At 40.7% G+C, this 26,285-nt stretch overlaps 1 protein-coding gene across 6 annotated transcripts in view; it reads right to left on the bottom strand.

The window, feature by feature from the left end:
* FAM151B (family with sequence similarity 151 member B) overlaps window positions 1-26,285 on the bottom strand; it is a 310,696-nt gene that overhangs the window by 272,574 nt on the left and 11,837 nt on the right. For 5 of the 6 annotated variants that reach the window (XR_007773439.1, XR_007773441.1, XR_007773440.1 and 2 more), the window contains 3 exons: window positions 15,275-15,492; window positions 11,809-11,944; window positions 3,373-3,455 (listed from right to left, as the gene is read on the bottom strand). Coding sequence is in view for 3 of the 6 variants with exons in the window: in XM_050946141.1 (XP_050802098.1) it covers window positions 3,373-3,455; window positions 11,809-11,944; window positions 15,275-15,492 (437 nt within the window). In the remaining 3 variants the exon portion in view is untranslated. Of the gene's footprint in view, window positions 1-3,251; window positions 3,456-11,808; window positions 11,945-15,274; window positions 15,493-26,285 lie in introns of those variants that run through there. The other variant, XM_050946140.1, reaches the window with a different exon arrangement.

Below are 26,285 nucleotides of genomic sequence, written 5' to 3'. Positions count from 1 at the left end.
TAAAACATCTTCAAATTACATACGCACTCGCCATCACCTAATAGCAAGTTTATTCCCTGACTCAGAAAAATTATAAAAGGTTGATCATTTAGCCATACTACATATTGTAGAGGTATTACAAAACAATGTATCCATGGCACTGGGTTGCATATACACACAGACTTGGACTAATGATGTGGTGAAAGACATAAGAGATGGGATAAGTGGAATTTTACCTTTAGAAATAAGAAGTATAATGTGGAAATATGCTGCTAGGGAGGAATAAAAGTTATATTCCTGGTGGAAAATGATAAATTTCACATATAATCCTCAAATGAATCAAATTACTACATATAGTCATAATGTCCAATGCCCAAATGAAATGGATATCTCCTATTGTAATGCTAGGGTTAAATATTAATAAGAGTATAATGCACCCAATAGAACACAAACTATAGGCCATAAGGCAAAACCTTACATGGAAAACTGTGGAACTTGAGGCCTGTATGGAAGAATGTGGAATTGGATATATTTTAATGGTGATATAATCCAGTCATATGATATATGCTTAAGTGACAAAAGGGGAAAAAGCCATTATCAGCTAGAACCTTTCCCATTTAATGGATCAGTCGTTATATATATTGGAAATAAATGTGCATGTGTTAGAAGATGGCGTAAATTCTTTAAGTTAATCACGTATTCAATATAACTCATAACCCTTATGAAACCAAATGTTTTTGTAATATCACATTGACGATTGGTTGGAATTTCAAATTCATGCTAGAAGATGGCGTAAATTCTTTAAGTTAATCACGTATTCAATATAACTCATAACCCTTATGAAAACAAATGTTTTTGTAATATCACATTGACGATTGGTTGGAATTTCAAATTCATGCTACCAGAAATTGGTCATGAGGAAATTAGGGATCACTATCAGATATATAAAAAGATTGATCCAATACCTTTAGGAATAAATATAAATTTAGTCAAGCAATTAATGGATCATCCTGATTTACAGAGACAACAACACAGGGCTCAGCAAAATGCACAAAAGGCTATGATTACTCTTCACCACTCCCTAAGAAAATGGAGTGTATAACAAGTGATACCAAAAATAACAGGTGGAAAGTGTTCTTGGGATGGTCTCCAAGAGCAACAAGATTCTTTAATACAATTTTACAGCCTGTCGTGATAGTATTAGCATTTCAGATTATGATGGCATTTATGCTTATTATCCTTGTGTGCTGGGTTAAAATAAACATTTAAGCAGCTAAAGCATGTACAGTCCACAAGCCTTAAAATAAACTATAATGGCACACAGGAAAGTGTGACCCTAGTGAGAATCAAAGATGGTGAGGAATTGTGCCAGTAAGAAGAGGTATCTGCTCGGTCTCATAGGAGAGCCTTGAGCCAATACTGGACAAGACCAAACATCCACTGAATTCACTATTTAAGCAAGTGGTGGGTTGATAAGTATATCACCCGCCAAGGTGGGGACTGATACAAAAAGCTTTTAGTTGCTCTATGCTGTGTAAGAAAATTAGCAAGGAGAGGTGTCAGCCACGCAGCAAAGAAGAGAGGCAACATTGTAAAATTCATCTCCCCCAATTAGCATAACAAAAGTGGTGACAATATCATAATGCCTAAACATGAATACAATTGTAGTTAGCTCAAGATTTAAGGCTTTTTGATAAGTAATAAACAGTGATAGGTTAGAGCAGGTTTCCAAAATGGCAGCTGCAATGGTTTTACATTAGAAAAATTAAAATGGAGAACTCAGGCTGAATTGACCAATATCAGACAGGTAACTGGGGTGAAATAAAGTACAGCAAGGTGAGATTAAGGGATGGGTCAGTCAGGTAAGAAGGAGGTTCTCAGCCAGATCTGGCTCAAATGACAGGTAAAGCTGATTGGCTGAATACGTATCACCCCATAGAGAAGAACTATGCTAATTACTAGCATTGAGAGAGAGCAACCAATCAGAAAAGATCAAAAATAGTATATAAGGCAGAGAGTTGACAGGCTTTAGGGCAGGTGTATGGGTGAGCAAGAGCGCAGAGCAGAAGACAGCAGCAGAGAATGGAGAGCAGAGGAGGAGCAGCAGCAGACTGAATATCACTGAAATCCTTGACAGAGCAGAAGGACCATAGAAGGTGCAGAGGGATTTTAAAAAGAAAATAAGTATAACTCCTTAATGATAAGGCATGCATGGGTCTGATTGTAAATAAAGCTGGATGCCTGTGTCTGAATGGATTTTACCCCACCCATTCTATGATTGCCTGATCAGCACTCATAGAATGTTATTTAGTAATGTCCTTCAATGTGTAATATTGTAATACAGTTTTATATATATGTATAAGGGTTCTGTATGTTACATTGTAATACATTTGGTATTATATTGTAGCACTGCATTAAGGCTTTATACATATGCATAAAGGGTCTAGGTGTATTGTATTGTGCAACATTGTAACAGCTATATAGCTTATGTAGTCTGCATGTCACCTCTTTATATGATTTCTAAATGCAATGCAACTGTACTATGCTCTGCGTTATGTTTCACAATGCATTCTTTCTTGATTATTAAATGTATGGTAACTGAATATTTGCTTTAAATAAATGTTACTTTGTTTTTATAGAATTACTGCTTGATCATCAATCCTTTGAGCAGAAGCCTGTATCCGTGTCCTCTCACGGGCTAACAGAACTAGTCTGTCCTGGGAAGACTTCTGAGCGGCAGAGACAAACTCCCTGGTAAAACCTGGGCAATTCCTCTAGGGCAGGCCACCTCCTGTTACCCATTAAGATGGGCTACATTGACAATTTGTTTACAGTTGTAGGCAGGCCATTATTGGGTGCCTCAGGTCCAAATTTTGGAATAACATGTGAATGTAGGAATAAGTGTCCTATTTCAATGTTCTTATTCCAAAATAAGAGTCTCCACACGCAGACTTGCACAGAAATAACTAAAGAAGTAAATTACAATAGATTTGGTTATTATGGTGTAAATTTGTGTAGATGAGCCCTTAAAATAAACCCACTCCTTCACAGGAAACTAGTGGAGATGAGTGTGTGGAAGACATTCTGATTTATGTGATCAGCCTATAGAATCACAGAAATGTAGATCAGGAAGGAACCTTGAGAGCCCATCTAGTCCAGTCCTCTGAGCTGAGGGAGGGCCATGTATATCTATACCAGCGATACTCAGACCTCAGTTGTTCAGGAGCCAAATTAGCAATCAATATTACCCAAAAGAGCCACAGTACTAGGAATTCATTGTTTCATTTACTATTTATAGTGTCAATGTCTATTTCCTTTACATTCATACTTCTATTCCTATGGCCTTTCTGAATTCAGAGTTTTGTGGTTCCAAAATATCATAATAAATCCTACTTTTATCAAAGTTCTCTCTGAGGTAGAGCAGGTCTTCTATGGAGTACTTGTCATGCCTTCCTGTCCAAACAGTCAGGCTGTACCTGTATTAACAGAGTTATTAAAAGTCCATATTTTTATCTTAGTACAAAGCATCAGACACATAGAAAGACAGTACTAATAGACTTCTAAAACAATTAGGACTCTGGTATCTTAATTTCAGATACAACTACATGTACGAAACTAAAGGATGTTAAGGTTGGAAAGTCAAGCAATCAAAAGTTAGGAAATAACAGAATTAAGGTTGCCTGGGCACTATTAATTCAGCACCTTTGTGGCTGTGTATTATGATACAGTCTTTAATTACATAATCACATACTATTTTTTCCCTCAGGATCACAAGATAGATGATGCTCAATGGTAGTTTTCAATATTTCTTTTTGTTCTCACCATTCTATTCCTGCCTCTCCAAAGCTAAACGATTCACTTAAACCAAACGCTTCATAGGTGGTTACTGATTGTGTTCCTGCAGTTTCTGGAAGTTCACCTTGAGATATTTGGAGCCATACTTGCCATAGTACTGAATACTCATTGAGACAACTGAAGTCAATTGGAGCTATGCAGTAAAACATATAAAGTACTATAAAATACTAAGTATTTTGAAAAAAAATCAGGTCCTAGGTTTCTCAAATTAGGCACCCCAAATTAGTTGACACTTGACAATTTTGCCCTTGATCTCTGTGTTTCAGATCCTCCTCTGTAAATGGAATAACATCACCATCTCACTTCACCAGGGTGTAGTAAAGATACATTTTTTAAAGTTTGTGAACTACTCATACCATGGTAAGTGCTATAAGAAAAGCCCAGGAGGAAGTTAACAATTCTGCATTCAGTGCAGTGTTTCAACAGAGTGTAGTAAATAAGGCCCTAGCCACACACTGAATGGTGAGGGTACAACAAAATATTGAACAGCCACCCATTTGGTGATCACCATCCATCGTGTCCACTGAATAAAAAGGTCCTACAGGAAAAAGTAGCATGTGATCATGTAATTAAAGACTATATCAGTGGTAGGCAACCTGCGGCACGCGAGCTGACTTTCAGTGGCACTCATACTGCCCGGGTCCTGCCACCAGTCCGGGGGGCTCTGCATTTTAATTTAATTTTAAATGAAGCTTCTTAAACATTTTTAAAATCTTATTTACTTACATACAACAATAGTTTAGTTCTTTATTATAAACTTATAGAAAGATGTTTTATAAATGTTCTAAAATTTAAAATGTATTACTGGCATGCGGAAAATTAAATTAGAGGGAATAAATAAAGACTCGGCACATCACTTCTGAAAGGCTGCCAACACCTGGACTATATCATAATGCTCATGCACAAGGAGCATGACTTAAGATTCCATCTTAATACTGGCATTTCCTAATTTTGAGTGCTTTATTTTGCATGTTTACTGTTCTTTTAATATAGTTTTTTCGTATATACAGCAAAGAGTCCTGTGGCACCTTATAGACTAACAGACGTTTTGGAGCATGAGCTTTCGTGGGTGAATACCCACTTCGTCAGATGCATGTAGTGGAAATTTCCAGGGGCAGGTATATATATATGCAGGCAAGCTAGAGATAATGAGGTAGTTCAATCAGGGAGGATGAGGCCCTGTTCTAGCAGTTGAGGTGTGAAAACCAAGGGAGGAGAAACTGGTTTTGTAATTGGCAAGCCATTCACAGTCTTTGTTTAATCCTGAGCTGATGGTGTCAAATTTGCAGATGAACTGAAGCTCAGCAGTTTCTCTTTGAAGTCTGGTCCTGAAGTTTTTTTGCTGCAGGATGGCCACCTTAAGGTCTGCTATAGTGTGGCCAGGGAGGTTGAAGTGTTCTCCTACAGGTTTTTGTATATTGACATTCCTAATATCTGATTTGTGTCCATTTATCCTTTTTCGTAGCGACTGTCCAGTTTGGCCAATGTACATAGCAGAGGGGCATTGCTGGCATATGATAGCGTATATTACATTGGTGGAGGTGCAGGTGAATGAACCGGTGATGGTGTGGCTGATCTGGTTAGGTCCTGTGATGGTGTCGCTGGTGTAGATATGAGGGCAGAGTTGGCATCGAGGTTTCTTGCATGGATTGGTTCCTGAGCTAGAGTTACTATGGTTACTATGGTGCAGTGTGCAGTTGCTGGTGAGAATATGTTTCAGGTTGGCAGGTTGTCTGTGGGCAAGGACCGGCCTGCCACCCAAGGCCTGTGAAAGTGTGGGATCATTGTCCAGGATGGATTGTAGATCCCTGATGATGCGTTGGAGAAGTTTTAGCTGGGGACTGTATGTGATGGCCAGTGGAGTCCTGTTGGTTTCTTTCTTGGGTTTGTCTTGCAGTAGGAGGCTTCTGGGTACACGTCTGGCTCTGTTGATCTGTTTCCTTATTTCCTCGTGCGGGTATTGTAGTTTTGAGAATGCTTGGTGGAGATTTTGTAGGTGTTGGTCTCTGTCTGAGGGGTTAGAGCAGATGCGGTTGTACCTCAGTGCTTGGCTGTAGACAATGGATCGTGTGATGTGCCTGGGATGGAAGCTGGAGGCATGAAGGTAGGCATAGCGGTCCGTAGGTTTTCAGTATAGGGTGATGGTAATGTAACCATCACTTATTTGCACTGTGGTGTCTAGGAAGTGGACCTCCTGTGTAGACTGGTCCAGCCTGAGGTTGATGGTGGGGTGGAAGCTGTTGAAATCGTGGTGGAATTTTTCCAGAGACTCCTTCCCATGGGTCCAGATGATGAAGATGTCATCAATGTAGCGTAGGTAGAGAAGGGGTGTGAGTGGACGAGAGCTGAGGAAGCGTTGTTCCAGGTCGGCCATAAAAATATTGGCAACCAACAGGACTCCACTGGCCATCACATACAGTCCCCAGCTAAAACCTCTCCAACGCATCATCAGGGATCTACAACCCATCCTGGACAATGATCCTACACTTTCACAGGCCTTGGGTGGCAGGCCAGTCCTTGCCCACAGACAACCTGCCAACCTGAAACATATTCTCACCAGCAACTGCACACTGCACCATAGTAACCATAGTAACTCTAGCTCAGGAACCAATCCATGCAACAAACCTTGATGCCAACTCTGCCCACATATCTACACCAGCGACACCATCACAGGACCTAACCAGATCAGCCACACCATCACCGGTTCATTCACCTGCACCTCCACCAATGTAATATATGCTATCATATGCCAGCAATGCCCCTCTGCTATGTACATCGGCCAAACTGGACAGTCGCTACGAAAAAGGATAAATGGACACAAATCAGATATTAGGAATGGCAATTGTCATAAACAGATAGCTAAGGGTTAACGTCTCTTTCACCTGGAAAGAAGTATCTGAAGCACCTGACCAGAGGACCAATCAGGAAACAAGACTTTTTCAAATCTGGGTGGAGGGTTTTTTGTGTGTGAGTCCTTTGTTCTTGGTCTTCTGCCTGCACTCTCTCGGCTATGAGGGGGTTTCTATTTCCTGCTTTCTAATCTTCTGTTTCCAAGTTGTGAGTACAGAGATCATAAAAACAATAGGGGTTATTGGTTTTTTCTTTTGTATTTACATGTCTATAGTTGCTGGAGTGCTTTGAAGTGTATTCTTTTTGAATAAGGCTGTTTATTCAATATTATTTTAAGCAAATGACCCTGTATTTGTCACCTTAATACAGAGAGACCATTTTTATTTACTTTTTCTTTCTTTTTATATAAAGCTTTCTTTTTAAGACCTGTTGGAGTTTTTTCTTTAGTGGGGGACTCCAGGGAATTGAGTCTGTGCTCACCAGAGAATTGGTGGGAGGAAGAAGTCAGGGGGAAATCTGTGTGTGTTAGATTTACTAGCCTGACTTTGCATTCCCTCTGGGTGAAGAGGGAAGTGCTTGTGTTTCCAGGACTGGAAATAGAGAGGGTGGACTCCCTCTGTTTAGATTCACGGAGTTTGCTTCTGTGTATCTCTCCAGGAACACCTGGAGGGGGGAAGGGAAAAGGTTTATTTCCCTTTGTTGTGAGACTCAAGGGATTTGGGTCTTGGGATCCCCAGGGAAGGTTTTTGGGGGGACCAGAGTGCCCCAAAACACTCTAATTTTTTGGGTGGTGGCAGCTTTACCAGGTCCAAGCTGGTAACTAAGCTTGGAGGTTTTCACGCTAACCCCCATATTTTGGACGCTAAGGTCCAAATCTGGGACTAGGTTTATGACAGCAATATACAAAAACCTGTAGGAGAACACTTCAACCTCCCTGGCCACACTATAGCAGACCTTAAGGTGGCCATCCTGCAGCAAAAAAACTTCAGGACCAGACTTCAGAGAGAAACTGCTGAGCTTCAGTTCATCTGCAAATTTGACACCATCAGCTCAGGATTAAACAAAGACTGTGAATGGCTTGCCAATTACAAAACCAGTTTCTCCTCCCTTGGTTTTCACACCTCAACTGCTAGAACAGGGCCTCATCCTCCCTGATTGAACTACCTCATTATCTCTAGCTTGCCTGCACATATATATACCTGCCCCTGGAAATTTCCACTACATGCATCTGACGAAGTGGGTATTCACCCACGAAAGCTCATGCTCCAAAATGTCTGTTAGTCTATAAGGTGCCACAGGACTCTTTGCTGCTTTTACAGATCCAGACTAACACGGCTACCCCTCTGATACTTTTCGTATATAATATCCTAAGTGTTTAAAAAGCAACCTGAAAAAACAAATTTGATTAAGAACAACCATATTGACCCCTGAATGTGTCATGGGTAGGGCTGGAACCTTTACATCCACAGCACAAACTTCTACTACTTAAGATAACAGAGTAACTGGTAATGGTAATAGGTTGTTACTAGGGCTGTCAATTAATCACAGTTAACTCACATGATTAACTCAAAAAAATTATCAGAGGGGTAGCCTTGTTAGTCTGGTTCAGTAAAAGCAGCAAAGGGTCCTGTGGCACCTTATAGACTAACAGACGTTTTGGAGCATGAGCTTTCGTGGGTGAATACCCACTTCGTCGGATGCAAGAACATAACTACAACGTTAAATGTTGAATCCAACGAAGTGGGTATTCACCCACGAAAGCTCATGCTCCAAAACGTCTGTTAGTCTATAAGGTGCCACAGGACACTTTACCGCTTTTTCAAAAAAAATAATCATGATCAAAAAAATTAATTATTATTAATTATAATTTTAATTGCACTGTTAACAATAGAATACCAGTTGAAATTTATAAAATATTTTTGGATGTTTTGCTACATTTTCAAATATATTGATTTCAATTACAACGCAAACTACAAAGTGTACACTGCTCACTTTATATTATTATTTTTATTACAAATATTTGCACTGTAAAAATAATAAACAAAAGAAACAGTATTTTTCAATACAAGTACAGTAACTCTTCACTTAACAGCAAAGAGTCCTGTGGTACCTTATGGACTAACAGACGTATTGGAGCATGAGCTTTCGTGGGAGAATACCCACTTCGTTGGATGCAATTCACGCACGAAAGCACATGCTCCAATACGTCTGTTAGTCTATAAGGTGCCGCAGGACTCTTTGCTGCTTTTACAGATCCAGACTAACATGACTACCCCTCTGATACTCTTCATTTAACGTTGTAGTTATGTTCCTGAAAAATGCGACATTAAGTGAAACAATGTTAAGCAAATCCAATTTCTCCATAAGAATTAATGTAAATGGAGGAGGTTAGGTTCCAGGGAATTTTTTTTCACCAGACAAAAGACTACTTTTTATTTATACGTACATACATACACACACACAGAGTAAGTTTTAAACAAACAATTTAATACTGTACAGATCAATGATGATTGTGAAGCTTGGTTGAGGTGGTGAAGTCAGAGGGTGGGATATTTCTCAGGGAATGCCTTATTGCTAAATGATGAACTAGCACTCAGCTGAGCCCTCAAAGGTTAACGCAATGTTTTTAATGTAGCCTCACACTCTACAAGGCAGCACAAATGGAGGGAGGGGAGAAAGCATGGCAGATAGAGACATGCACCCAATAAGTGAAAGAGCGAGATACACATTGCACCTTTAGGAATGCTGACCCCATCCAAAGTACATTGCCTTTTTAAGTAAATCAGCAAGTTGAGATAGCAGCTGCTGCCAGCAAGCACCCTCTGTCCTGAGCCGTCATGTCCCCCTCTGCTCTATGGAGATGGGGTTAGTGGGGGGCAGGAGCAGGGTGGAGGGGGACACCCTGACATTAGCCTCCCTCTCCCTGCCCCCCCACAGCAAGTGAGAGGCTCCTGGGAGCAGCTCCAAGGCAGGAGCAACACATGGCAGTGGGGGGAGGGACAGCTGAACTGCCCGGCAACTGATAGCCTGCTGGGCAGCTGCCGCACAAGGGACTTAGGGGAGTGGGAGCTGACGAGGGGCTGCCGGTCCACCCTGGTTCCAAACCCCCACCAGCTAGCTTCAATGGGCTGCTCTTTCTGCAACCAGTGGACAAAGCAGGCGGCTGCCAAGTAACATTATAAGGGAGCATTGCACAACTTTAAACAAGCATGTTCTCTAATTGATCAGCAATGAAATAATGTTAACCCGGACAACTTTAAATGAGGAGTTACTGTACTATAGTGCAATCTCTTTATTGTGAAAGTGCAACCTATAAATGTAGATGTTTTTGTTACATAACTGCACTCAAACAAAACAATGCAAAACTTTAGAGCCTACAAGTTCACTCAGTCTTACTACTTGTTCAGGCAATCGCTAAGACAAACAAATTTGTTTACATTTAGAGGTTATAATACTGCCCTCTTCTTATTTACAATGTCACCAGAAAGTGAGAACAGGCATTCACATGGGACTTCTGTAGCCAGCATTGCAAGGTATTTATGTGTCCGATATGCTAAACATTCATATGCCCCTTTATGCTTCAGCCACCATTCCAGGGGGCATGCTGATGATGGTAGTAAAAAAAAACGTGTTAATTACATTTGTGACTGAACTCCTTGGGGGAGAATTGTATGTCTCCAGCTCTATTTTACCAGCATTCTGCCATATATTTCATGTTATAGTAGTCTCGGGTGATGACTCAGCACATGTTGTTCATTTTAAGAACACTTCTGCTGCAGATTTGACAAAATGCAAAGAAGGTACCAATGTGAGATTTCTAAAGATAGCTACAGCACTCGACCCAAGATTTAAGAATCTGAAGTGTCTTCTAAAATCTGACAGGGAGGAGGTGTGGATCAGCTTTCAAAAGTCTTAAAAGAGCAACACTTTGATGTGGAAACTACAGTACCCAAAGCACCAACAAAAGAAAATCAACCTTCTGCTGGTGGCATCTGACTCAGATGATGAAAATGAACATCCGTTGGTCCGCACTGCTTTGGATTGTTATCAAGCAGAACCCGTCATATCAGTATGGGTGCATGTCCTCTGGAATGGCGGTTGAAGCATGAAGGGGCATATGAATCGTTAGCACATCTAGCACGTAAATATCTTGTGATGCCACCTACAACAGTGCCATGAGAATATTTGTTCTCACTTTCAGGTGACATTGTGAACAAGAAGTGGGCAGCATTATCTCCTGAAAATGTAAATTAACTTGCCTGTCTGAGCGATTGGCTGAACAAGAAGTAGGACTGAGTGGACTTGTAGGCTCTAAAGCTTTACATTGTTTTATTTTTGAATTCAGTATTTTTTCTACATAATTCTACATTTGTAAGTTCAGCTTTCATAATAAAGAGATTTCACTACAAGACTTGTATTAGGTGAATTGAAACATGCTATTTTTTGTTTTTATAGTGCAAATATTTCATGAAATACATATCACACTTATTTTTACTATATAATTATAAAATAAATCAATTGGAATATATCCAATATCAACCTGATTGAGTGACAAGGGCTATTGAATGGAACTCCTTCTAGGGTTTCATGAAATACATGTAATGTATTCATTTCATGAAATGTAAACACTGAATCTAATACAAAGTATATACAAAATGCAACTGTTTAAATTGGTTTGAATTGATTCCAAATTGTGAGATTAAACTATTGAGTCTATTTGACTACATTTGAGTTGAGAAGTCTTTGTGATGGAACATAGTGCAATGTGTCTTAGTTTCAAGCCTTTGCAGATTCAGTTATGAAAAATAAGTTTATGTGTGTGCAAAGTATTCTACTAAATTGTCCCACTTTATTATGGCAAACTGAATATCTTTAGTCCATATATTTTATGGGGAAAATTCCCATTTAAAAAAAAATTTCATTTTGCTCTTTTATTGATAATGTAGTAGCTATCTTGAATGCACATTAATATATGACAAAACAAATTTTAAAACTGAGTATGGTAATTTAAAAAAATGCTTTTTAATATGGTTTGTAACATGTGTGCATATAATAAATATGTAACATCTGACTGGTATCTGCCTTTATCATGCAAATGACTAAACAAGAAGTCTTCAAATTTACCTGTTTGACTTCTGTAATAACCAAAGCAACTCAGATTTTGACTGTCGTACCAAAGCTGCTCTTACAGGAAACGTTACAGGCTGAGTAAGTGCATCACAAATTTGAGCCATCTCTTTCACCATTGCCCAACTGTATCCTATTGGAAAGATAATTTGATGCAGTATTAAGAAACTCTTCACATTCTGTCAGAATATAAAGGTATCATGATTTATAAAATAGTTAGAAAAGATATAACAGTGTTCCATACTGTCGACATTTGGATTTTGTGAAAATCTACTATTTCTAGAAATGAAATTGAACAAAAAAAGACTATGAACAAAAATGAAACTGACTACTCATTTTCACTGTCAAAGTTCAGAAAAATGTCAGAAGTAAATATCAGCATAAATAGTGAAAAATAAATTATATGTAAATTCTGTGTTTCACTTAAGTGTTATTTGTAATATTGTCAAATAAATATTAGTTATGAGGAAATCCTGGCCCCACTGAAGTAATTGGGAATTCTGCCATTGACTTCAATGGAGACATGATTTTTAACATGACAGTGACCCTTTAAAATATTTTTAGCCACCTCATTTCTGTATAACTTAAAATGATGTTGGTTGTTTCTTTTATTCTTTCTGAAATAGTCTTTGAAAGAATAAGAAAAAAGGTAATTCTAAGAGTTTTTATTTTTAGTTAGGGCCTGAAGAAAATATGTTTAAAAGCAAGCAACTTAACACAGTTTAAAAATTGCTTGCTTTTAACATCTATTTTTGCAAGCTTCAAAGCTAGAAAAAAATTATTTGTTCTTTAATTTAATGGAAAGTGTCAGGTAACCTTAACTACAGGTATTGCTATCTGTGCCACCTATAACATCACAGTGGTAAAAACATTAGTGGCCAGCAGCATCTTGTCTACATCAGTGCTCCTATTGTTGCTGTCACTGGAGAAGCTGCAGCAGTGTTAGAGAAGTGCAAACTTTTTGGGGAAAGGATTAAGGTAGGCCCAGCCTATATGTAGAACTGTGATTTAATAAGCAGGTAATAACCACCTCAAATATCCAGTTACAGTAAGTGCAGTTACACTGTGTCCATACAATCACATTTTGCACAACAGCCAAGCATCAAATGTATTTGTACATTCACACATATCACACTGTTTTCCTCTGTGTTTATGAAGGCACTCTGCGGAAAAAAACGGAGCTGATATCATATAGTGCCCCAGCCAGGAATTAAATGCCCAGGCAACTTTATCCACAAAGTACCAACATCACCACTTGGGGCAATGCACTCTGGGATGTTGTACTGCACAAAGAGCTGGGAGAAAGAAGGACCAGATAGCCCTGTTATCCAAACATGATTAGTTGCTCCTGCCTAAAACAACACAACAGTGTTACAACCTGATTACAGGAAGACCAAAAAAACCTAGGCTGACAGCAAGGGCAATACATAGTTAACAATCACCTTATCTTACTCTAACACTCCTCTTACTTACATACTATGCCAGCCTCTTCTGAAAACAAAGTTTTTAATGAAATATCTCCTCAAAAATAGAAACAATTAGTTGGAATCTATGTGTCCAGTACTAGTTATGTTGTACCAACCACCTGTACCTGTGTGAAGTTTTAAACTAACAAGAGTCAGAATGTAAAAGCAGCAAAGAATCCTATGGCACCTTATAGACTAACAGACGTTTTGGAATATGAGCTTTCGCGGGTGAATACCCACTTCGTCAGATGCATGTAGTGGAAATTTCCAGGGGCACGTATATATACACAGGCAAGCTAGAGATAATGAGGTAGTTCAATCAGGGAGGATGAGGCCTTGTTCTAGCAGTTGAGGTGCGAAAACCAAGGGAGGAGAAACTGGTTCTGTAATTGGCAAGCCATTCACAGTCTTTATTTAATCCTGAGCTGATGGTGTCAAATTTGCAGATGAACTGAAGCTCAGCAGTTTCTCTTTGAAGTCTGGTCTTGAAGTTTTTTTGCTGCAGGATGGCCACCTTAAGGTCTGCTATAGTGTGGCCAGGGAGGCTGAAGTGTTCTCCTACAGGTTTTTGTATTTTGCCATTCCTAATATCTGATTTGTGTCCATTTATCCTTTTCCGTAGCAACTGTCCAGTTTGGCCGATGTACATAGCAGAGGGGCATTGCTGGTATATGATGGCATATATTACATTGGTGGATGTGCAGGTGAATGAACCAGTGATGGTGTGGCTGATCTGGTTAGGTCCTGTGATGGTGTCACTGGTGTAGATATGTGGGCAGAGTTGGCATCGAGGTTTGTTGCATGGATTGGTTCCTGAGCTAGAGTTACTATGGAGCGGTGTGCAGTTACTGCTGAGAATATGTTTCAGGTTGGCAGGTTGCCTGTGGGCGAGGACTGGCCTGCCACCCAAGGCCTGCACTGCTGCTCTGGGGCCCAGTCTCCTGACGGCTGGGCGAAGAATGGTGAGGAGTTGCCAGAGCCTTGGTCCCACATTTCCAAGCACTATCCAGCACAGCTGACCAGTCTGTTGTAGCTCAAGTCAATCTAAAGGCCAGTTAGATTGAGCATGAGTGTGGAGCTGGGCTCATGTCAGTCGCGATCCAATGCTCCTGGAGTGTGGCAAGACGAATCTGAACGCGTGCCTTTAGCTGCTAAGTATTGTTTTTGCTGTCTTTTACAAGTGCATATATCATAAGCCTTCCATTTCTGTTTCTCAGCTTTGATGTGAAAATGTAACAGTTGCAATCATAGAAGATCAGCTGCTTTTTTTTATATTATAAAGTTAGGTAAGAGTGAAACAAAAGCTCCTGTCTGAGTAATACCAGTATGCATAAAATGAAGTCAACTGTAATTAAATATTTAAACACATATTACGCTTTCTTGGATAGTCAGATGTTTTGACTTTTTAAAATTTCACTTTTTAAAAATTCATGGATAATCACCATGCAGAAGTGAATATGGCCTGATTTACAAAACCCTTGCAAAGAATTCAGCTTCACAATTTAAAAAAATTTGTAGGACATATTAAGGATCTTGTTTGAACTAACAAACTGTCTTTAACCATCTCATTGTTCCTAATTATTGCAGAAGTCTGAACAAGGATTAATTTAATAGAACATTCATACTAAGGGCCTGATCTTGCAGTAATCAAGCTGAAGTTTTGCCCAAGATGGGACTGAAATATTGACAGCTGGAAGGACTGACAGCAGCACTGTAAAAGCCCTGATACTCTAAGGAACAGGTTAAAAAATAAATAGCTAACTTCGGTAACAGGAATATAGTGGCTCTATACATGTTCATAAACCCTATTTTCCAATTCTATACTAAGTTGCAAAATGACAAATTTAATAATTATTGTCTTTTAGTCTATTTTATTTATACTAATTACAGTTTTAAAAAACTGACACAGATGTATGCAAAAGAAACTGCATCTATGTTATTGAGGCAAATGTGAAGGCAACTTAAAGCCCTGCAGCATGTAACTCTTCCATCTTTACCTTTATTGCATTGTTGAGGCTGCCACCCAGTTGTCCAGCCCAACGATAAGGTCACATCCGGGCAAAATGAAGTTACAGTGTCTAGAAATCTTTTTGCATCCACAACAGCGTTAGTTCCATTAGGTCCAGGGAGAATGTCTGCATTAATCCAGACAGGTCGCCTCAGATGCAACTTTATGCCTTCAAGAAGCATCATAGAGGGCTTCACCGCTGCTAGACTGTAAAGATAAACACACTATCAACAAGACAACAGATTCCTAGTGATATGATGAGGAAAAATACAATACGCACATACTCTATTGAAACTGTTTCTACAAGCTAGGGCTAGTTCAGGCAATGCTGTTAATCAGCTGCTGGGGCACCCCTGTTTATGAGGCCTCATCCCAATCCTATCCAGATTACAAAGATCAGGTGGGTAAATTTACGCCTCACTGTTGCATGGTATGGAGTACGGAAAGCTTCATGCTCACGGAGAGCTCTGGGATGAGTTGCCTGATAAATCAAGATGTTTTCCTCTTCTCTTCATTGTGCCCTGGTTGAGATTCCCACCTTCTCTTGTTTAATAGGACACCTCCATCTACTATTTCTCTGTCTAACTCACAAACATGTATACCTACTCTCTTCCTTTCGCCACTTGGCATATTTAAGACAGATGGATGAGAAATGTCACACACAGTCTTGGGTACTGCAGCTGAAGGATCTATTTGTTTTGCAGGGGCTCCAGATGTCCCTGAACTAACACTGCTACAAACTACTGAATCCAAAAGATAAATAACAGGCATCTCAGAATATACTTTAAAAGCCTGCAGATTTCCCTAGACAAAAAGAAATAATTTTTTTTCTCCCCAGAAACACTTTATAGGTGGAGCTTCTGCCTGCTTCTTCTTGTTCTTACCTTAATATTCCAAGCTCTTGGAATTAAGCGGCACATAAGACGCAAACTGATATTATTTTTTATTATCGTAGTGCCTAGGAGCCCCACTCATGGACCAGCACACCATTGTGCACTATTGTGCTGATGGAGCAGATTAAAAAGATAACCAACAGGAGTAATATGCAAAAGGTTTCTGTATATATACTGTACAGATCTCTAATACTGGAACAGCTTTATTACTCCTGGGGGAATTCTGCGTCACTGCACATGTGCAGAATTCACAGCCCCTGCAGATTTCTTTGCTTACTCGCAGAAAAATTACTTCTGATGGGGAAACAAAGGGAAGCTGCAAGAGCGGTCATGCGCCCACTCCCTGGCAGTGCGGACAGGTTGGTTTGGGCACCCAGAGCAGCCGGTAGAGACATAAATCACCAGCTGGGATGGGGTGGAGGCTGGGTAGTCATGTGAGAGAGACAGACAGACACTCTCTCTCCCTCTCACTCGCTATTGCAGCACTCTTGGCATGGAGGGGCAGGACTTTGGGGTATTTCTGAAGAAGTAGGTGTGGGACAGGCTCTGTTCCCTCAGGCAGAGGAGACTGTAGCAGCCTGCCTGCTGAGTGAATTGTTCCCATTGTTTTTAGTGAATCCTCCAGAAGTATAAAACAGATGAGAAATTTTAAGGCTCCTTTATAGACTCATAGACTTTAAGGTCAGAAGGGACCATTATGATCATCTAGTCTGATCTTCTGCAGAATGCAGGCCACAGAATCTTACCCATCCACTTCTATAACAAACTACTAACCTATGTCTGAGTTACTGAAGTCTTCAAATTGTGGTTTGAAGACCTCAAGCTGCAGAGAATTCTCCAGCAAGTGACCCATGCCCCACACTGCAGAGGAAAGCGAAAGACCTCCAGGGCCTCTGCCAATCTGCCCTGGAGGAAATTTCCTTCCCAACCTCAAATATGGCGATCAGCTAAACCCTGAGTATGTGGGTAAGACTCACCCGCCAGCACCCAGGAAAGAATTCTCTGCAGTAACTCAGATCCCATCCCATCTAACATCCCATCACAGACCACTGGGCATACTTACCTGCTGATAATCAAAGATCAATTGCCAAAATTAATTGCCAAAAATTAGGCTATCCCATCATACCATCCCTTCCATAAACTTATCAAGCTTAGTCTTAAAGCCAGATATCTTTTGCCCCCACTACTCCCCTTGGAAGGATGTTCCAGAACTTCACTCCTCTAATGGTTAGAAACCTTCGTCTAATTTCAAGTCTAAACTTCCTAGTGTCCAGTTTATACCCATTTGTTCTTGTCTCCACATTGGTACTAAGCTTAAATAATTCCTCTCCCTCCCTAATATTAATCCCTCTGATATATTTATAAAGAGCAATCATATCCCCTCTCAACCTTCTTTTGGTTAGGCTAAACAAGCTAAGCTCTTTGAGTCTCCTTTCATAAGACAGGTTTTCCATTCCTCGGATCATCCTAGTAGCCCGTCTCTGAACCTGTTCCAGTTTGAATTCATCCTTCTTAAACATGGGAGACCAGAACTGCACACCGTATTCCAGATGACGTCTCACCAGTGCCTTTTTATATAACGGTACTAACACCTCCTTATCTTTACTGGAAATACCTCGCCTGACGCATCTTAAAACCGCATTAGCTTTTTTAACAGCCATATCACATTGGCGGCTCATAGTCATCCTGTGATCAACCAATACTCCGAGGTCCTTCTCCTCCTCTGTTACTTCCAACTGATGTGTCCCTAATTTATAACTAAAATTCTTATTATTAATCCCTAAATGCATGACCTTGCACTTTTCACTATTAAATTTCATCCTATTACTATTACTCCAGTTTACACGGTCATCCAGATCTTCCTGTATGATAACCCAGTCCTTCTCTGTGTTAGCAATACCTCTCAGCTTTGTGTCAACCGCGAACTTTATTAGCACATTCCCACTTTCTGTGCCAAGGTCAGTAATAAAAAGGTTAAATAAGATTGGTCCCAAAACTGATCCCTGAGGAACTCCACTAGTAACCTCCTTCCAGTCTGACAGTTCACTCTTCAGTACGACCCATTGTAGTCTCCCCTTTAACCAGTTCCTTATCCACCTTTCAATATTCATATTGATCCCCATCTTTTCCAATTTAACTAATAATTCCCCATGTGGAACCATGTCAAATGCCTTACTGAAATCGAGGTAAATTAGATCCACTGCATTTCCTTTGTCTAAATCTGTTACCTTCTCAAAGGAAATCAGGTTGGTTTGGCACGATCTACCTTTTGTAAACCCATGTTGTAATTTGTCCCAATTACCATTGACCTCAATGTCCTTAATTACTTTCTCCTTCAAATTTTTTTCCAATTTTGATAGTTGAAAAATTTTGACCAGTTATAATCCCTAAAGCACCATAAGCATTTATAAGGTCATACTGTTCTTTACAATAAGACTCCTTTACACCACTCTGGCAATCTCCATGCCGAAATTTAACAGTGAGAGGGAAGAAAACAGAGTAAGAGAGGATACAGCCATGGACAGAAGAATGGACATAAGGAAGAAGGGTAGTGTAGATACCAGTCTAAATAGGTGATGCTATTAATAGGTCAACTATCCCTTACAGACTACAGATGTCAAACTAACAGGCCTATAGTTACTCGGATCACTTTTTTTCCCTTTCTTAAAAATAGGAACTATGTTAGCAATTCTCCAGTAGTACGGTACAACCCCTGAGTTTAGATTCATTAAAAATTCTTGCTAATGGACTTGCAATTTCATGTGCCAGTTCCTTTAATATTCTTGGATGAAGATTATCTGGGCCCTCCAATTTTGTCCCATTAAGCTGTTCGAGTTTGGCTTCTACCTCGGATGTGGTGATATCTACCTCCATATCCTCATGCCCATTTGTCATCCTTCCATTATCCCTAAGCTCCTCATTAGCATTATTAAAGACTGAGACAAAGTATTTATTTAGATATTGGGCCATGTCTAGGTTATCCTTAACCTTCATTCCATCCTCAGTGTTTAGTGATCCCACTTCTTCTTTCTTTGTTTTCTTCTTATTTATATGGCTATAGAACCTTTTACTACCGGTTTTAACTCCCTTTGCAAGGTCCAACTCTACATGGCTTTTAGCCTTTCTCACTTCATCCCTACATGTTCTGACCTAATAAGGTAGCTTTCCTTGCTAATCTCGCCCATCTTCCACTCCTTGTAGGCTGTTTTTTCTTAAACACCTCTTTGAGATGCTTGCTCATCCAGCTTGGTCTACAACTCCTGCCTATGATTTTTTTCCCCTTTCTTGGGATGCAGGCTTCTGATAGCTTCTGCAGCTTTGACTTGAAGTAATTCCAGGCCTCCTCCGCCTTTAGATCCACAAGTTCTTCAGTCCAATCCACTTCCCTAACTAATTTCTTTAATTCTTTAAAGTTAGCCCTTTTGAAATCAAACACCCTAGTCCCAGATCTATTTTCGTTTATCCTTCCACCTAGTTTGAACTGAATTAGCTCATGATCACTCAAACCAAGGTTGTCCCCTACAACCATTTCTTCTATGAGGTCCTCACTACTCATCAAAACCAAATCTAAAATGGCATCCCCTCTTGTTGATTCTTCAACTACTTGGTGAAGAATTCCATCAGTTATCGCATTCAGATAAATCTGAGCCCTATTATTGTTACTAGCACTTGTCCTCCAGTCTATATCTGGGAAGTTAAAGTCTCCCATGATCACACAATTTCCATTAGTGTTCACTTCATTAAAAACATTAAAGAGGTCTCTATCCATATCCAAATCAGAGCCCGGCAGTCTGTAGCACACCCCAAGCATTATCTCAGGGGAGGCTCTAGTTGTTTTCTTTCCCAGTGTGATTTTTGCCCAGACAGACTCTGTCTTATCCATTCCATCACTTCTTATTTCTTTACAGTTAAGCTCATCATTGATATACAATGCTACTCCACCATCTTTGCCTTTATTTCTGTCTTTCCTAAACAGCACATAGCCTTCAATACTTGTACTCCAGTCACGACTACTATTCCACCATGTTTCTGTTATCCCTATAATATCCGGTTTCACTTCCTGCACCAGTAGCTCTAGTTCCTCCATTTTGTTACCTAGGCTCCTTGCATTAGTGTACAGACATCTTAATTTTTGCCGTTTGGCTTCACTGACATTCTTTACCCGGTTAGGCACAGACATTCCACCACCAGCATCACCTATTTAGACTGGTATCTACACTACCCTTCTTCCTTATGTCCATTCTTCTGTCCATGGCTGTATCCTCTCTTACTCTGTTTTCTTCCCTCTCACTGTTAAATTCCGGCATGGAGATTGCCAGAGTGGTGTAAAGGAGTCTTATTGTAAAGAACAGTATGACCTTATAAATGCTTATGGTGCTTTAGGGATTATAACTGGTCAAAATTTTTCAACTATCAAAATGTGCTCCGTGAACTGTTTGCTACTGACCTTCCTGGAGATGGTCAGTAGCCAGTATAAATTGTGAATTTGAGTCCCCAGCCTTCACTTGTTCTTCCCTTGCCTATGATGTAACACTTAAGCATATGACTACATATATTTGTTGACTAATAATTATTAGAAGTAAAGGGTCAATACTAGCTATATTACTATTAGACAGAGGGGGATTTCCTCCGATGCTCCCCACACCCATTCTCCATCCACTGTATTGTAGTTTAAATAAATTACCAAGATAATTGAAACCAGCTGGATTATATCACATTTTTTTTTATTAAAAATATGCAGAATTTTGCAGAATTTTAAAATATTGTGTGCAGAATTTCAAGTTTTTTGGTGCAGAATTCCCCCAGGAGTACTTTTTCCAAAGAGCTATCGTCCAAAAGAGCGGCTTCTCTCATCTTACTCTCCTGGCTGTACTTGTACTACATGACTGTATTTTTAAAATGTTTTTATACAAATTACATTTTTAACCTGCAACATTATTTTAAAACTTTTTTGTAAAACATTGCATTTGGCAGAAAACTTGTCTTGGCTTGGAAAAAGAAGAGTGAATTGAAAATGAGTTTTAACTATATTTTTTTTAAACTACTACACTTTCCCCTTCCTTCTCCGTTTCTGGCTGACACCTCCAGAGTCTATAACAAAAGAATTTAGCCTACCCATGTATTCTGTATTTTCATAAACAAATAAAATCTGTAAATGTCAAGGTATAGTTCTATTATTAAGGACAAAAGATATAAAACAGCAATTTACAACTGTCCTTCAAGTTTTGCATTTCTATTGCACGTCTGATCATGCCCTTCAAAATGTGCGGGTGGAATCGCCACATAGATTGTAAAAACAGCTACTGTGCATGCATATTAAGGCACAAGTATATGGAATTTTCCATCAGAAAATTATTCTGATGGAAAATTTTCAGCCAGCTCTACTGATTATTATCCCCATTTTTTTCCAAATGCTGGACAGGTTTTCACCTTTGCTTGTATATTAGTTGAGCTGACACTTAGAAAAGCTATGTCAGCTCTCTATCTTCTAGTGTACTTTTGTTGAACCATGCAATGCCTGTGTTCTATCCATCTACCCTTTTCCTCATAATGAAATCAATAGGAATACCGAACAGGAGAGGTGAAAGAATGACATCATTTCTATGTTGAGACATTTGCTCCAACCTGTGTTTATTTTAACTGTGCATGTTGCCCCTTGCTATAAAGCCATGATAATGTTATTAATTTTTGGCATACCACAATACTTCAAGATGTGTCAGCCAAACAGGACCAGGGCAGTCTAGCCTAGTGGTCAGAGCAGGCATCAGACCTAGTGGTCAGAGCAGGCATCAGGAACCAAGGTCTAGAGTCAGAGCTGTAGTTGGAAGCTGGAGCCAAGGGTCAAACTGGAGGCCAGAGCCAAGGGTCAATCTGGAGTTGGTAATCCGAAGCCAAAGCCACAGGTCAAGCTGGAAGTCAGGAACTGGAGCTAGCAGAACAGAAGGCAAGAAAGGGTTCAAGGCAGCGGTAGGACAGAGACAAGGCTGGGGCAGCAGGAACAAGGTAACATAGGAGCAGGCTCCTGCTGGCTTAAATAGCAGGTGTGATGCTCTGTTCCTCGGGGGAACACCCTACACTCCCATGTTCATCTTTATAAAATGATTGTGTGGTATCCAATGCAAAGTTTGTCATGTTGAGTGTCTTCGGAAGGCTCATGATGCACTGAGCATGGTTGTTATAGTAACTGTTACAGTAATGTTGTAGTAAGGTTATAGGTTATAATTTCATGTATATAGTTATGAGGCTGAAAATGTACATGGCTTAAAGCAAACCCATGCAAAAACTTTCTAAGAACAGAGAGGCAGTTCACGCCTCATCGGGGCACGGATGGGACAAACCCAGCCCAGCCTCACACGAACAAAGGACACTGGCTTAGGCAGCAACAAAAGAGAATCTGTTGGACTCTCAAGGGAGTAATCCCCTTCCTCTGGGTCAGTTTGGAATTGCAATGAGGTAATGGTCACCTGACTCTGAAGTGGAGGTGCAAAACCAAGAGGGAAGAAAGGACATGATAAAAGGGAGAGACATTTGCCATCCTCTCTCTGTCTTTTATCAAAGGAAGGGGGTGACTCCCTCGAAAATCAACAGATTCTTTTGTTGCTCCAATCAGGCAAAGTCAAATGCTTTCTTAAAATTTGGTTTTTGCCATTCGATACTCTCTTCAATTAATCTAGGATGAAAATCTGGACTACACGTTATCTTCTGGATCAAAATCCACCCTGCTCTTCCTTTAGTTTTGCCTTAGCTGTTTCCTTTAGTATTCTTGGGGGAATTCTGTGCCACAGCACATGTACAGAATTCATGCCATGCACATACTTTTTTTTCTCCACAGAAAATACATTCTGGCAGAAAGGTGCTGCAGTTACGTCTTTTGCCCATCAGAGGCTGCTGTGGCACCAGAACAGAGAGCAGCTGCTCCCAGGCCAGAGCAGCCTCAGCAGCAGATAGGAAAGAGAAAAAGTTGTGTTCCTCACAGCACCCTGATCGGGGACCAGGTCAAGAGGCCTGGGATATGGGAGGATGGACAGTGTGGGGTATATCGGGCTGCTGTGGGGGACAGCGGTCACAGACTGGGGGTCAGAAGGGCTAGGGGGGCAGACAGACTTGGGCAAGGGCTGAACGGATGTAAGGGTGCAGGAACACATGGAGATGGGGGAAGAGGAGCAGCTGAGTGGAGGTGCAGGGACACATGGGGCTGGGGGTTATGTAGGAATATATGGGGACGGGGGCAGATGTGCCTTACTGAATGAGAGAGGTTAGGGGTCAGCCAGGATCTGCATGAGGGAGGCTCTGTAACAATCCTTCCCCCCCACCCCCACCCCCCCCAAAAAATCAGTTTCATACTACTTCCACCCAAACCCAACAACCCTCTAGGTCCTCACTCAGACTTGTTCCCAGCAATTACTTCCCTCTCCCTCAGCTCCTCCGTTACCCCTGACTCCCTCAAGCCTGTGTAATACTTCTGAAGGGTGTGAGAAATATATTTCTATATCGTAGTTTGATGAATTATTACTCAAAGATCTGTATTAATATGCTCAGTAAAGAATCTATTTGTCAAAAAATACTTCCTGAATCTTTTGTTTTCTGTATTGTTACAGACATACTTGCTGACAGATATTTTGAAATAAATTACCAAAATAATTGAAATTGGCATGATTATAATGTGTTATTTTGACAAATAAAATATGCAAAATTTTAAAATATTGTATGTAGAATTTTTTCGGCACAGCATTCCCCCTAGAGTACCTTAGTCTGCTTAAAAGATACTTCAAAAGACTTTGCCTATCACTGAAAAGAGTGTAACACCTCACAAGTTGTTTCAGTCATCTAGGTCACCTTTCTTTGGTATTTGGAGTACAATGTCATTTTCTCATTGTTCTGCAGGTTTTTGCTGGTCTCAAACTTTACTGAAAAGTTTGTTGATTTTTATCAACTGTCTCATCATCACAAACTTTATATATTTCCACAGTGATTGGGAGTTCACCTGCATGTTTCCCAGCTTTTAACTTTTGTATTGCATGTTTCACTGCTTCGTTTGTGATGTGAGCTGTTACAATTTCTCATTCCGGTTATTTAATGTTTTGCCAATGTAAAAAAATGCTTGTGGTATTGGTCTGATCTTTTCAGAACACTTAGCATTTTTATTACACATTAATTATTCAAAGCACATCTCCAAGACACTTCACTTGCAGTTGGGAGTACTCGATGTCACAGTCTCTGGGTAGGCTGCTCTTTCCAAGATCCTCTTCCAGTCTCCCACGTGCAACCACATTTTAAGTGGCACGCTGCAAGCCCTTGCCTCCACTTGTCTTTGGGGTGGGATCCCACAATCCAAATGAAGTATGATTTATTTTGCCAACAGATATACAGGACTTAAAGAAGTGGATAGGCTCCTTATCCAGGCCATTGTTTTACCTTTCTGCCTGGTTTCTTTAACAACTCCTTTTCCTCTAACTATGTATTCAGCCAGAGTAATATCCCACAGATACACTGAGGAGAAAACGGTTACGCACCATCTCATAACTGTTGTTCTTTGAGATGTGTTGTCCATGTCCATTCCAATCAGGTGTGTGCGCGCCACCTGCATGACAACCGAAAGGTTTTCCCCTAGCAGTATGCACAGAGTTGGCCTGGGCGCCCCGTGGAGTTGCACCTTCATGGCGCTCAATATAGGGCCCTGCCAACCCACCACCCCCTCAGTTCCTTCTTGCCAGCTACTCCAACAGAGGGGTAGGATGACGGATATTAGAATGGACATGAAGAACACATCTCAAAGAACAACAGTTATGAGAAGGTAAGTAACCGTTTTTATTTCTTCGAGTGCTTGTTCATGTCAATTTAAATCAGGTGACTTCCAAGCCTGAGATCCAGAGGCAGGGTCAGAGTTCAGATGTCCACTGACTGAAGCACTGCTCTACCAAAGGCCAAGTCATCTCTGGCCTGCTGGGTGCTAGTGTAATGCGATGTAAAGGTATGTATTGAGGACCATATCGCTGCTCTGCATATTTCCTGGGTGGGAACCTGCTCTAGGAATGTTGCTGAAGAAGCCTGTGCTCTGGTAGAGTGCACTGTGAGCAAAGGGGTCAGAGTAAGATCCCAGGACGGGACCGGTTGTCGGATTTGTGGATATAGTCTGTCGAGACCTTTCAGGAAATGGCTGACCAGAGGGCTGGCAAAGACCGAACAGCCCTCTGAACCTGGATGGAAGGCAGAAATGGTGGCCAAGTGAACCCTTACTGATGACATGGACAGCTCCTTCTGCTTAAGATGGAGAAGGTAATCCAATATAAGTGGTATGGATGCAAGCATCAGAGACGGGCAGCCAACCAGATTGAAAATCTCTTCCATTTGGCAAGATAGGTAGCACTGTCAAGGAGTACTTGTCTGACTGGGTCAGAGCAGGAGAGCTCCAGTGGGTTCAGCCATGCAGCTTCCACCCTGTGAGGTGCAGCGACTCGAGTTTCGAGTGCTGGAGACAGCCAAGATCCCGAGTTAAGTCCGGGAAAAGCAGCAAGGTGACTGGGGCTTCCATGGACATTTTGAGTAGAGATGTTCACCTGTGTTGGCGGGGCTAGGCTAGATCTATCAATATCACTGAAGCATCTTCCCTCCATATCTTGAGGAGAATCTTGTGAATGAGAGGGATAGGTGGGAAAGTGTATAGGAGATGGCTTTCCCACAGGAGGAGGAACGTGTCTGCAATGGAGCCTGGGCTGTAATTCAGGAAGAAGCAGAACTGCTGGCACTTCCTGTTGCATCACATGGGGAACAGATCTATCTGGGAAAAGACCCACCATTGGAAGATGGAGTTCACAACATCCAGGCATAGGGACCACTTGTGGCCATGGAATGAATGACCTGCTGAGACGGTCCACCATCTCATTCTGTACTCCTGGGAGGTACAATGCTTGCAGGATTATCGAATGAGCTACACAAAACTCCCATAGCATGAGAGCTTCATGACACAGGGGAGAAGAGCATGCACCCTCCGTTTGTTGATATAAAACATTGCTGTGGTGTTGTCTGTCATAACTGATACACAACTCTCTGCCAAGTTGGCTCAGAAAGTCTGACATGCTAAAAGCACAGCTCTCATCTCTCTGATGT

Source organism: Gopherus flavomarginatus, chromosome 3 (assembly GCF_025201925.1).
Source record: "Gopherus flavomarginatus isolate rGopFla2 chromosome 3, rGopFla2.mat.asm, whole genome shotgun sequence".
Lineage (NCBI taxonomy): Eukaryota > Metazoa > Chordata > Testudines > Testudinidae > Gopherus > Gopherus flavomarginatus.
This window is presented reverse-complemented; position numbering and strand designations above follow the sequence as displayed.